At 60.9% G+C, this 12,124-nt stretch overlaps 1 protein-coding gene across 1 annotated transcript in view; it reads left to right on the top strand.

Moving 5' to 3' along the window:
* The first annotated feature begins 3,897 nt into the window (after positions 1–3,897).
* The window catches only part of RAB40B (RAB40B, member RAS oncogene family), a 28,364-nt gene continuing 20,137 nt past the window's right edge, over positions 3,898–12,124 (top strand). Inside the window, exons 1-2 of the mRNA XM_075351446.1 lie at positions 3,898–3,976; positions 6,110–6,375. Of these exons, the coding sequence (XP_075207561.1) occupies positions 6,234–6,375 (142 nt within the window). The 5' untranslated portion in view covers positions 3,898–3,976; positions 6,110–6,233. The remainder of the gene's footprint in view (positions 3,977–6,109; positions 6,376–12,124) is intronic.

A 12,124-nucleotide genomic window follows, 5' to 3' on the forward strand; every position in this document is an offset into this window, starting at 1 on the left:
TATATATAGAGGAGGGATCAGGGGGGACAGGAGACATATATAGAGGAGGGATCAGAGGGGAGAGGAGACATATATAGAGGAGGGATCAGGGGGGAGAGGAGACATATATAGAGGAGGGATCAGGGGACAGGGGACATATATAGAGGAGGGATCAGAGGGGAGAGGAGACATATATAGAGGAGGGATCAGGGGGGAGAAGAGACATATATAGAGGAGGGATCAGGGGACAGGGGACATATATAGAGGAGGGATCAGAGGGGAGAGGAGATATATATAGAGGAGGGATCAGGGGGGAGAGGAGACATATATAGAGGATGGATCAGAGTGGAGAGGAGACATATATAGAGGAGGGATCAGGGGGGAGAGGAGACATATATAGAGGAGGGATCAGGGGAAGAGGAGACATATATAGAGGAGGGATCAGGGGGACAGGGGACATATATAGAGGAGGAATCAGGGGGGAGAGGAGACATATATAGAGGAGGGATCATGGGGGGACAGGAGACATATATAGAGGAGGGCTCGGGGGGACAGGGGACATATATAGAGGAGGGGACAGGGGACATATATAGAGGAGGGATCAGGGGAGATAGGGGACATATATAGAGGTGGGATCAGGGGGAGAGGAGCCATATATAAAGGAGGGATTAGGGGGACAGGAGACATATATAGAGGAGGGATCAGAGGGAGAGGAGACATATATAGAGGAGGGATCAGGGGGGAGAGGAGACATATATAGAAGAGGGATCAGGGGGAGAGGAGCCATATATAAAGGAGGGATCAGGGGGACAGGAGACATATATAAAGGGGGGATCAGGGGGACAGGAGACATATATAGAAGAGGGATCAGGGGGAGAGGAGACATATATAGAGGAGGGATCAGGGGGGACAGGGGACATATATATAGGAGGGATCAGGGGGGAGAGGAGACATATATAGAGGAGGGATTAGGGGGGAGAGGAGACATATATAGAGAAGGGATCAGGGGGGACAGGAGACATATATAAAGGAGGGATCAGGGGGAGAGGAGACATATATAGAGGAGGGATCAGGGGGAGAGGAGACATATATAGAGGAGGGATCAGGGGGGACAGGGGACATATATAGAGGAGGGATCAGGGGGGAGAGGAGCCATATATAGAGGAGGGATCAGAGAGACAGGAGACATATATAGAGGAGGGATCAGGGGGGACAGGAGACATAAATAGAGGAGGGATCAGGGGGGACAGGGGACATATATAGAGGAGGGCTTGGGGGGACAGGGGACATATATAGAGGAGGGATTAGGGGGGACAGGGGACATATATAGAGGAGGGCTCGGGGGGACAGGGGACATATATAGAGGAGGGATCAGGGGGACAGGAGACATATATAGAGGACGGATCAGGGGGGAGAGGAGACATATATAGAGGAGGGCTCGGGGGGGACAGGAGACATATATAGAGGAGGGATTAGGGGGGAGAGGAGACATATATAGAGGAGGGATCAGGGGGGAGAGGAGACATATATAGAGGAGGGATCAGGGGGGACAGGAGACATATATAGAGGAGGGATCAGGGGGGACAGGAGACATATATAGAGGAGGGCTCGGGGGGACAGGAGACATATATAGAGGAGGGATCAGGGGGGAGAGGAGACATATATAGAGGAGGGATCAGGGGGGACAGGGGACTTATATAGAGGAGGGATCAGGGGGGAGAGGAGACATATATAGAGGAGGGATCAGGGGGGGCAGGAGACATATATAGAGGAGGGATCAGGGGGAGAGGAGACATATATAGAGGAGGGATCAGGGGGGGCAGGAGACATATATAGAGGAGGGATCAGAGGGAGAGGAGACATATATAGAGGAGGGATCAGGGGGGAGAGGAGACATATATAGAAGAGGGATCAGGGGGAGAGGAGCCATATATAAAGGAGGGATCAGGGGGACAGGAGACATATATAAAGGGGGGATCAGGGGGACAGGAGACATATATAGAAGAGGGATCAGGGGGAGAGGAGACATATATAGAGGAGGGATCAGGGGGGACAGGGGACATATATATAGGAGGGATCAGGGGGGAGAGGAGACATATATAGAGGAGGGATTAGGGGGGAGAGGAGACATATATAGAGAAGGGATCAGGGGGGACAGGAGACATATATAAAGGAGGGATCAGGGGGAGAGGAGACATATATAGAGGAGGGATCAGGGGGAGAGGAGACATATATAGAGGAGGGATCAGGGGGGACAGGGGACATATATAGAGGAGGGATCAGGGGGGAGAGGAGCCATATATAGAGGAGGGATCAGAGAGACAGGAGACATATATAGAGGAGGGATCAGGGGGGACAGGAGACATAAATAGAGGAGGGATCAGGGGGGACAGGGGACATATATAGAGGAGGGCTTGGGGGGACAGGGGACATATATAGAGGAGGGATTAGGGGGGACAGGGGACATATATAGAGGAGGGCTCGGGGGGACAGGGGACATATATAGAGGAGGGATCAGGGGGACAGGAGACATATATAGAGGACGGATCAGGGGGGAGAGGAGACATATATAGAGGAGGGCTCGGGGGGGACAGGAGACATATATAGAGGAGGGATTAGGGGGGAGAGGAGACATATATAGAGGAGGGATCAGGGGGGAGAGGAGACATATATAGAGGAGGGATCAGGGGGGACAGGAGACATATATAGAGGAGGGATCAGGGGGGACAGGAGACATATATAGAGGAGGGCTCGGGGGGACAGGAGACATATATAGAGGAGGGATCAGGGGGGAGAGGAGACATATATAGAGGAGGGATCAGGGGGGACAGGGGACTTATATAGAGGAGGGATCAGGGGGGAGAGGAGACATATATAGAGGAGGGATCAGGGGGGGCAGGAGACATATATAGAGGAGGGATCAGGGGGGAGAGGAGACATATATAGAGGAGGGATCAGGGGGGACAGGGGACATATATAGAGGAGGGATCAGGGGGGACAGGGGACATATATAGAGGAGGGCTCGGGGGGACAGGGGACATATATAGAGGAGGGCTCGGGGGGACAGGAGACATATATAGAGGAGGGATCAGGGGGGAGAGGAGACATATATAGAGGAGGGCTCAGGAGGACAGGGGACATATATAGAAGAGGGATCAGGGGGGACAGGGGACATATATAGAGGAGGGATCAGGGGGACAGGAGACATATATAGAGGAGGGATCAGGGGGGTGAGGAGACATATATAGAGGAGGGCTCAGGAGGACAGGGGACATATATAGAGGAGGGATCAGGGGGACAGGAGACATATATAGAGGAGGGATCAGGGGGGTGAGGAGACATATATAGAGGAGGGCTCAGGAGGACAGGGGACATATATAGAAGAGGGATCAGGGGGACAGGGGACATATATAGAGGGGGGATCAGGGGGATTGGGGACATATATAGAGGAGGGCTCGGGGGGGTCAGGAGACATATATAGAGGAGGGCTCGGGGGGACAGGGGACATATATAGAGGTGGGATCAGGGGGGACAGGGGACATCTATAGAGGAGGGCTCGGGGGGACAGGAACAGTTAGGGGTGGAGGATACATGCTATTCCCTGTATGTCTTGTACATAGGGCAGTGATGTCATGGTGCGGGTCTGTGGATGATGACAGCTGATATTCTGGCACAATGTGCGGTTCACTAACAGTCATCTACTGAGCATGCGCCAAGAGTTCAACGCGCGTTTGTAAACAACGGAGGCCCCTCCCACCTCCCGCCCATCACTTTTCCTGGTAACGCCTCCTTTTTCCCTTACCTGGAGGCGAACTGAAGAGTAGGAAAAGCTCCGCCCACATAGTGATGGACGGGGATATCAGCCAGTAGCGTGAGACTGATCCCATAGCAACTGTCCATCTGGCCAATTAGAGGCGGGATAGGCGGGACCGCGAGCTGTCAGGCTGAGAAGCCTTCTCCACGTCTGGCAGAACGGCGCCTGCAGGAGACGGGAGAGGTGAGCGGTGTGTGCGGGAGCGGGGACGGGGACGGGGACGGCGGAGGGCCTGTGTATGTATGTATGTATGTATGTATGTATGTATGTATGTATGTGTGTATGTGTGTATGTGTGTATGTGTGTATGTATGTGTCCTGTCTATATGTGTGTGTACTGTGACCCTCTGTGTGTTATATAGATATATGGAGGGAGTATACACACACGGACGGGATCATAGGTGATTGGAGGGGTTATATACATCAGTGTGTCTCTGTAGGGGTGTGTGGCAGTGTCAGTGTGTCTCTGTAGGTGTGTGTGGCAGTGTCAGTGTGTCTCTGTAGGTGTGTGTGGCAGTGTATCTCTGTAGGTGTGTGTGGCAGTGTGTCTCTGTAGGTGTGTGTGGCAGTGTATCTCTGTAGGTGTGTGTGGCAGTGTATCTCTGTAGGTGTGTGTGGCAGTGTATCTCTGTAGGTGTGTGTGGCAGTGTGTCTCTGTAGGTGTGTGTGGCAGTGTCAGTGTGTCTCTGTAGGTGTGTGTGGCAGTGTCAGTGTGTCTCTGTAGGTGTGTGTGGCAGTGTGTCTCTGTAGGTGTGTGTGGCAGTGTGTCTCTGTAGGGGTGTGTGGCAGTGGCAGTGTGTCTCTGTAGGGGTGTGTGGCAGTGTCAGTGTGTCTCTGTAGGGGTGTGTGTGGCAGTGTCAGTGTGTCTCTGTAGGTGTGTGTGGCAGTGTCAGTGTGTCTCTGTAGGTGTGTGTGGCAGTGTTGGTGTGTCTCTGTAGGTGTGTGTGTCTCTGTAGGTGTGTGTGGCAGTGTCGGTGTGTGTGGCAGTGTCGGTGTGTGTGGCAGTGTATCTCTGTAGGTGTGTGTGGCAGTGTGTCTCTGTAGGTGTGTGTGGCAGTGTGTCTCTGTAGGGGTGTGTGGCAGTGTCAGTGTGTCTCTGTAGGGGTGTGTGGCAGTGTCAGTGTGTCTCTGTAGGGGTGTGTGGCAGTGTCAGTGTGTCTCTGTAGGGGTGTGTGTGGCAGTGTCAGTGTGTCTCTGTAGGTGTGTGTGGCAGTGTCAGTGTGTCTCTGTAGGTGTGTGTGGCAGTGTTGGTGTGTCTCTGTAGGTGTGTGTGTCTCTGTAGGTGTGTGTGGCAGTGTCGGTGTGTGTGGCAGTGTCGGTGTGTGTGGCAGTGTCGGTGTGTGTGGCAGTGTCGGTGTGTGTGGCAGTGTCGGTGTGTGTGGCAGTGTCGGTGTGTGTGGCAGTGTCGGTGTGTGTGGCAGTGTCGGTGTGTGTGGCAGTGTCGGTGTGTGTGGCAGTGTCGGTGTGTGTGGCAGTGTCTGTGGCGGTGTGTGTTTCGGTGTGTGTTTCGGTGTGTGTGTGTCTCTGTGTCGGTGTCTCTGTCGGGGTGTGTGTGTGGCAGTGTCGGGGTGTGTCTCAGTGTGTGTGTGGCAGTGTCGGGGTGTGTGTGGCAGTGTCGGTGTGTTCTTCTCCTGCACAGCAGTCAGGCTGCTCTGTTGCTTCCTCTTCTCCTCATCCGGTGTGTGTGGCAGTGTCGGTGTGTGTGTGTGGCGGTGTCGGTGTGTGTGTGTGTCGGTGTGTGTGTGTGGCGGTGTCGGTGTGTGTGTGTGGCGGTGTCGGTGTGTGGCGGTGTCGGTGTGTGTGTGGCGGTGTCGGTGTGTGTGTGTGGCGGTGTCGGTGTGTGTGTGTGGCGGTGTCGGTGTGTGTGTGTGGCGGTGTCGGTGTGTGTGTGTGGCGGTGTCGGTGTGTGTGTGTGGCGGTGTCGGTGTGTGTGTGTGGCGGTGTCGGTGTGTGTGTGTGGCGGTGTCGGTGTGTGTGTGTGGCGGTGTCGGTGTGTGTGTGTGGCGGTGTCGGTGTGTGTGTGTGGCGGTGTCGGTGTGTGTGTGGCGGTGTCGGTGTGTGTGTGGCGGTGTCGGTGTGTGTGTGGCGGTGTCGGTGTGTGTGTGGCGGTGTCGGTGTGTGTGTGTGTGTCTCGGTGCCGGTGTGTGTGTGTGTGTGTCTCGGTGTCGGTGTGTGTGTGTCTTGGTGTCGGTGTGTGTGTGTGTGTGTCTCGGTGTCGGTGTGTGTGTGTCTCGGTGTCGGTGTGTTGCTCTCCTGCACAGCGGTCAGGCTGCTCTGTTGCTTCCTCTCCTCCTCATCCTCTGTGTCCCGTCCTCAGACTTCCCCGGACTCTGGACATGCCTCTCCCGTGGTCCGCTGCCTCCGTGTGACCCTCCATCTGCCGCTTCTCAGGATGGGCTGAGGAGCCCCGAAGTGCGGAGTGTGAGGACGGAGGAGGGAGGATGAGCCACCGGGCCAGCCCGGCCAAAGCCTACGACTTCCTGCTGAAGTTCCTGCTGGTGGGGGACAGCGATGTGGGGAAAGGGGAGATCCTGGCGAGTCTGCAGGACGGCGCCACCGAGTCCCCGTATGGGTACAACATGGGTAAGCAGTGCGCCCCCGTGTGCGGGAACATACGGGGTCGGGGTGTAGCGGTTACGTATACAGGGGGTGGTATTATCATATGATTGGTGTCTTCTCGGCGGTATTATTACTCGGCCGGTGATGGCGGTTTGTTACTGATGGATCCGGTCTGTGATGTTACTTTTACTATTGTTGTGGTTTTCGCGCTTCCCTACTTTTCTCGCTTCCCCGGAGCTGCGGTAACTTTCCCGCCCGTTTAGGACGACACCCTGAGGTGCGGTCGGCTGCCGGTGATCCCCATTCCTGTACAGTCATGTGATATTAGCATATGTATTAGCCAGACTACACCCCCCGGCGTCTCCGGCTGGAGCTGTGGCCACCGGTGATCCACCAGGGTCCGCCCAATCATCCGGTGCCTTCTCGATCTTCTGGCATTGGATTATTTTTGTTATGCGCCGGTTCATTCAGGACCGTGGTGTAATCCTATAAGACGGTGCCGGGGAGCCGCGCAGTCATCATCATTCCTCAGAACTTTCTCGCACAGCAGGATTAAGGATATCCCTTATTGAGGACAGGTGCGTCACGGATATTTTGGTGACCTAGTTCTACATTTGTCGGGCTCAGGACACTGTGTAATGTCAGAAATCTGTCTGATCCGGGCCGAGGACCCGCAGCAATGATGGGACCGAGCAAGGGACTTACAAAGGAGCTGTGGTTACAGCATGCTGCTGAGAAGCCCCAGGGACTGCCAATCTCTGCCATCACTCACCGGGTGTTGTGCGACTCTTATTATTGATGGGGGCACCGTGAGGCTCCAGTGCTGCGGGGGGTGGGAGGCGCTGCGTGACTTATTGTGTTGGGGGGGGGTTTGTGGGATGGTGCCACGTAGCTTATTATGTTACTGGAGGTTGTGTGACACTATGTACCTCCCTCTGTTGAATAGGGGGAAGGTGTGCCGCGTGGCTTCCTCCAGTTCCCAGGTGGCCATCTCGTGGTGCTTCCTGCGGTTCCCAGGTGGCCTCCGGTTCCCGGGTGGCCGTGTCGTGGGGCTTCCTCCGGTTCCCGGGTGGCCGTGTCGTGGGCCTTCCTCTGGTTCCCGCGTGGGCTTCTCGTGGGGCCTTCCTCTGGTTCCCGCGTGGGCTTCTCGTGGGGCCTTCCTCCGGTTCCCGCGTGGGCTTCTCGTGGGGCCTTCCTCCGGTTCCCGCGTGGGCGCCTCGTGGGGCCTTCCTCCGGTTCCCGCGTGGGCGCCTCGTGGGGCCTTCCTCCGGTTCCCGCGTGGGCGCCTCGTGGGGCCTTCCTCCGGTTCCCGCGTGGGCGCCTCGTGGGGCCTTCCTCCGGTTCCCGCGTGGGCGCCTCGTGGGGCCTTCCTCCGGTTCCCGCGTGGCCGCCTCGTGGGGCCTTCCTCCGGTTCCCGCGTGGCCGCCTCGTGGGGCCTTCCTCCGGTTCCCGCGTGGCCGCCTCGTGGGGCCTTCCTCCGGTTCCCGCGTGGCCGCCTCGTGGGGCCTTCCTCCGGTTCCCGCGTGGCCGCCTCGTGGGGCCTTCCTCCGGTTCCCGGGTGGCCGCCTCGTGGGGCCTTCCTCCGGTTCCCGGGTGGCCGCCTCGTGGGGCCTTCCTCCGGTTCCCGGGTGGCCGCCTCGTGGGGCCTTCCTCCGGTTCCCGGGTGGCCGCCCCGTGGGGCCTTCCTCCGGTTCCCGGGTGGCCGCCCCGTGAGGCCTTCCTCCGGTTCCCGGGTGGCCGCCCCGTGAGGCCTTCCTCCGGTTCCCGGGTGGCCGCCCCGTGGGGCCTTCCTCCGGTTCCCGGGTGGCCGCCCCGTGGGGCCTTCCTCCGGTTCCCGGGTGGCCGCCCCGTGGGGCCTTCCTCCGGTTCCCGGGTGGCCGCCCCGTGGGGCCTTCCTCCGGTTCCCGGGTGGCCGCCCCGTGGGGCCTTCCTCCGGTTCCCGGGTGGCCGCCCCGTGGGGCCTTCCTCCGGTTCCCGGGTGGCCGCCCCGTGGGGCCTTCCTCCGGTTCCCGGGTGGCCGCCCCGTGGGGCCTTCCTCCGGTTCCCGGGTGGCCGCCCCGTGGGGCCTTCCTCCGGTTCCCGGGTGGCCGCCCCGTGGGGCCTTCCTCCGGTTCCCGGGTGGCCGCCCCGTGGGGCCTTCCTCCGGTTCCCGCGTGGCCGTCGTGTGGTGAGTTCACCTTGCCCACCAGTAGGCGCGTTCTCGGTTTCCCATCTTGTGGAGCGCAGACCTGATCGGCGCAGGATCCCGGCTCCCGCACAACCTGTTCTGCCGGTTCTCCAGACTGGATGATGCCTCTCGCCATCTCCCTCCGCGCAGCGCTTCTTGCTGGGACACGCCGCCGCCGCCAGACCCGTGGGAATATTCAGGATTGTGCATATTTCATGAGATTTCCCCAATGCTCCTAACAGCCGGTTAGAATTAAAGAGGTCCTCCAGGATTGTACCATCAGTGACCCCACCGGCTGGAGGACGTCAGGTACTAAACACTTAAATTTGGGGTCCCTTCTTCTAGGCTTTTCAATATAGAGACCCTGTTGTATGTTGGACCTGTTTTCTCTGCGCTGATACATTGTAACAAACCTACGGGACAGAGGACAACACCTGAGGATGGTCTGGTGCCGCGTCCTCACCGTACAAACCTCCGGGGACAGAGGACAACACGAGAGGACGATCTGGTGCCGCGTCCTCACCGTACAAACCTCCGAGAACAGATGACAACACGAGAGGACGATCTGGTGCCACGTCCTCACCGTACAAACCCCCGAGAACAGAGGACAACACGAGAGGACGATCTGGTGCCGCGTCCTCACCGTACAAACCTCCGAGGACAGAGGACAACACGCGAGGACGATCTGGTGCCGCGTCCTCACCGTACAAACCCCCGAGAACAGAGGACAACACGAGAGGACGATCTGGTGCCGCGTCCTCACCGTACAAACCCCCAGCACAGAGGACGACACACGAGGACGATCTGGTGCCGCGTCCTCACCGTACAACCCTTCCCCCCGGGACAGAGGACAACACGCGAGGACGACCTGGTGCTGCAAATCGGGGGAAATGGGAAACGGAAGGAGAGAAGCCGAGAGGCAGGAAATGTGCGAGGAGGAAACGGGAAGTCACTAATTCTTGAAGGACTTGTCCATAATAATAAAAACTTTGCTGCTCTCCTCTCATCCGGTCCACGGGCTGTGGCCCAATATTGCAGCTCTTCTCTTTATTTGGCTGCAATACCAGACACGGCCTGTTCGTATGGGGGCGCTGTTCTAGAAAGATGTATCATCCAGAGAACCACAGATCCCAGGTATTCTGGAGCTGGAGAATGTTCTCTTTAGTGGGAGGATAATGTTAATTCCCGGAGCAGACGGATTTGTGTGGTCCAGGCTGCGCTTTGCACTGCACCTCCTGTTGGCCCCGCGTAGGACGTCGTTGTCTCCTTTTGGCCCCGTGGAGGACGTCATCGCCACTTTCTCCTCTTGGTCCCGCTGTGGGTGGCTGGTGACGCGCTCCCTTGGCCCCGCTGTGGGTGGCTGGTGGCGCGCTCCCTTGGCCTCGCTGTGGGTGGCTGGTGGCGCGCTCCCTTGGCCTCGCTGTGGGTGGCTGGTGGCGCGCTCCCTTGGCCTCGCTGTGGGTGGCTGGTGGCGCGCTCCCTTGGCCTCGCTGTGGGTGGCTGGTGGCGCGCTCCCTTGGCCTCGCTGTGGGTGGCTGGTGGCGCGCTCCCTTGGCCTCGCTGTGGGTGGCTGGTGGCGCGCTCCCTTGGCCTCGCTGTGGGTGGCTGGTGGCGCGCTCCCTTGGCCTCGCTGTGGGTGGCTGGTGGCGCGCTCCCTTGGCCTCGCTGTGGGTGGCTGGTGGCGCGCTCCCTTGGCCTCGCTGTGGGTGGCTGGTGGCGCGCTCCCTTGGCCTCGCTGTGGGTGGCTGGTGGCGCGCTCCCTTGGCCTCGCTGTGGGTGGCTGGTGGCGCGCTCCCTTGGCCCCGCTGTGGGTGGCTGGTGGCGCGCTCCCTTGGCCCCGCTGTGGGTGGCTGGTGGCGTGCTCCCTTGGCCCCGCTGTGGGTGGCTGGTGGCGCGCTCCCTTGGCCCCGCTGTGGGTGGCTGGTGGCGCGCTCCCTTGGCCCCGCTGTGGGTGGCTGGTGGCGCGCTCCCTTGGCCCCGCTGTGGGTGGCTGGTGGCGCGCTCCCTTGGCCCCGCTGTGGGTGGCTGGTGGCGCGCTCCCTTGGCCCCGCTGTGGGTGGCTGGTGGCGCGCTCCCTTGGCCCCGCTGTGGGTGGCTGGTGGCGCGCTCCCTTGGCCCCGCTGTGGGTGGCTGGTGGCGCGCTCCCTTGGCCCCGCTGTGGGTGGCTGGTGGCGCGCTCCCTTGGCCCCGCTGTGGGTGGCTGGTGGCGCGCTCCCTTGGCCCAGCCGTGGGTGGCTGGTGGCGCGCTCCCTTGGCCCAGCCGTGGGTGGCTGGTGGCGCGCTCCCTTGGCCCCGCTGTGGGTGGCTGGTGGCGCGCTCCCTTGGCCCCGCTGTGGGTGGCTGGTGGCGCGCTCCCTTGGCCCAGCCGTGGGTGGCTGGTGGCGCGCTCCCTTGGCCCAGCCGTGGGTGGCTGGTGGCGCGCTCCCTTGGCCCAGCCGTGGATGGCTGGTGGCGCGCTCCCTGGGCCCCGCCGTGGAGGGCGTCGGGGCGCGCTCCCTGGGCCCCGCCGTGGAGGGCGTCGGGGCGCGCTCTCTGGGCCCCGCGGAGGGCGTCGGGGCGCCTGCTCTTGACCCCGCGGAGGGCGTCGGGGCGCCTGCTCTTGACCCTGCGGAGGGCGTCGGGGCGCCTGCTCTTGACCCTGCGGAGGGCGTCGGGGTGGCTGCTCTTGGCCCCGCTGCGGGTGTCGGGGCGCCCCTGCTCTTGGCCCCGCATAGGGCGTCGGGGTGCGTTCACTTGGCCCCGTTGAGGCCGTTGGAGCACCCCTGCTCTTGGCCCCGCGGAGGGCGTCGGGGTGCCTGCTCCTGGCCCCGCGGAGGGCGTCGGGGTGCCTGCTCCTGGCCCCGCGGAGGGCGTCGGGGTGCCTGCTCTTGGCCTCGCTGCGGGCGTCGGGGTGCCTGCTCTTGGCCCCGCTGCGGGTGTTGGGGCGCCCCTGCTCTTGGCCCCGCGGAGGGTGTTGGGGCGCCTGCTCTTGGCCCCGCGGAGGGTGTTGGGGCGCCCCTGCTCTTGGCCCCGCGGAGGGTGTCGGGGCGCCCCTGCTCTTGGCCCCGCGGAGGGTGTCGGGGCGCCCCTGCTCTTGGCCCCGCGGAGGGTGTCGGGGCGCCCCTGCTCTTGGCCCCGCGGAGGGTGTTGGGGCGCTCCTGCTCTTGGCCCCGCTGCGGGTGTCGGGGCGCCCCTGCTCTTGGCCCCGCTGCGGGTGTCGGGGCGCCCCTGCTCTTGGCCCCGCGGAGGGTGTCGGGGCGCCCCTGCTCTTGGCCCCGCGGAGGTTGTTAGGGCGCCCCTGCTCTTGGCCCCGCGGAGGGTGTCGGGGCGCCCCTGCTCTTGGCCCCGCGGAGGGTGTTAGGGCGCCCCTGCTCTTGGCCCACGCTCGGCTGTGGGAGCTGTGCATAGAATAAGTGTCTCCATTCTCCCCTCTCACTATTGCAGGTGGAACATGAGTGGGTGCGGGCGGCTCGGAGCTCTCGGTGTTAACCCTTGGTGGTGATGTCGGTGTTCTCTGCGGTCCTGGCAGCCGTCCCCTCGCACGCACGCCTCCCTCCACACTCAGTCCTTGGCACGGGCGGACCACTTTGGCCGGCCGAGTGCAGATCATCCGGATCTTGGCCGGCG

Source organism: Anomaloglossus baeobatrachus, chromosome 5, assembly GCF_048569485.1.
Source record: "Anomaloglossus baeobatrachus isolate aAnoBae1 chromosome 5, aAnoBae1.hap1, whole genome shotgun sequence".
In the NCBI taxonomy this organism is placed as follows: Eukaryota; Metazoa; Chordata; class Amphibia; order Anura; family Aromobatidae; genus Anomaloglossus; species Anomaloglossus baeobatrachus.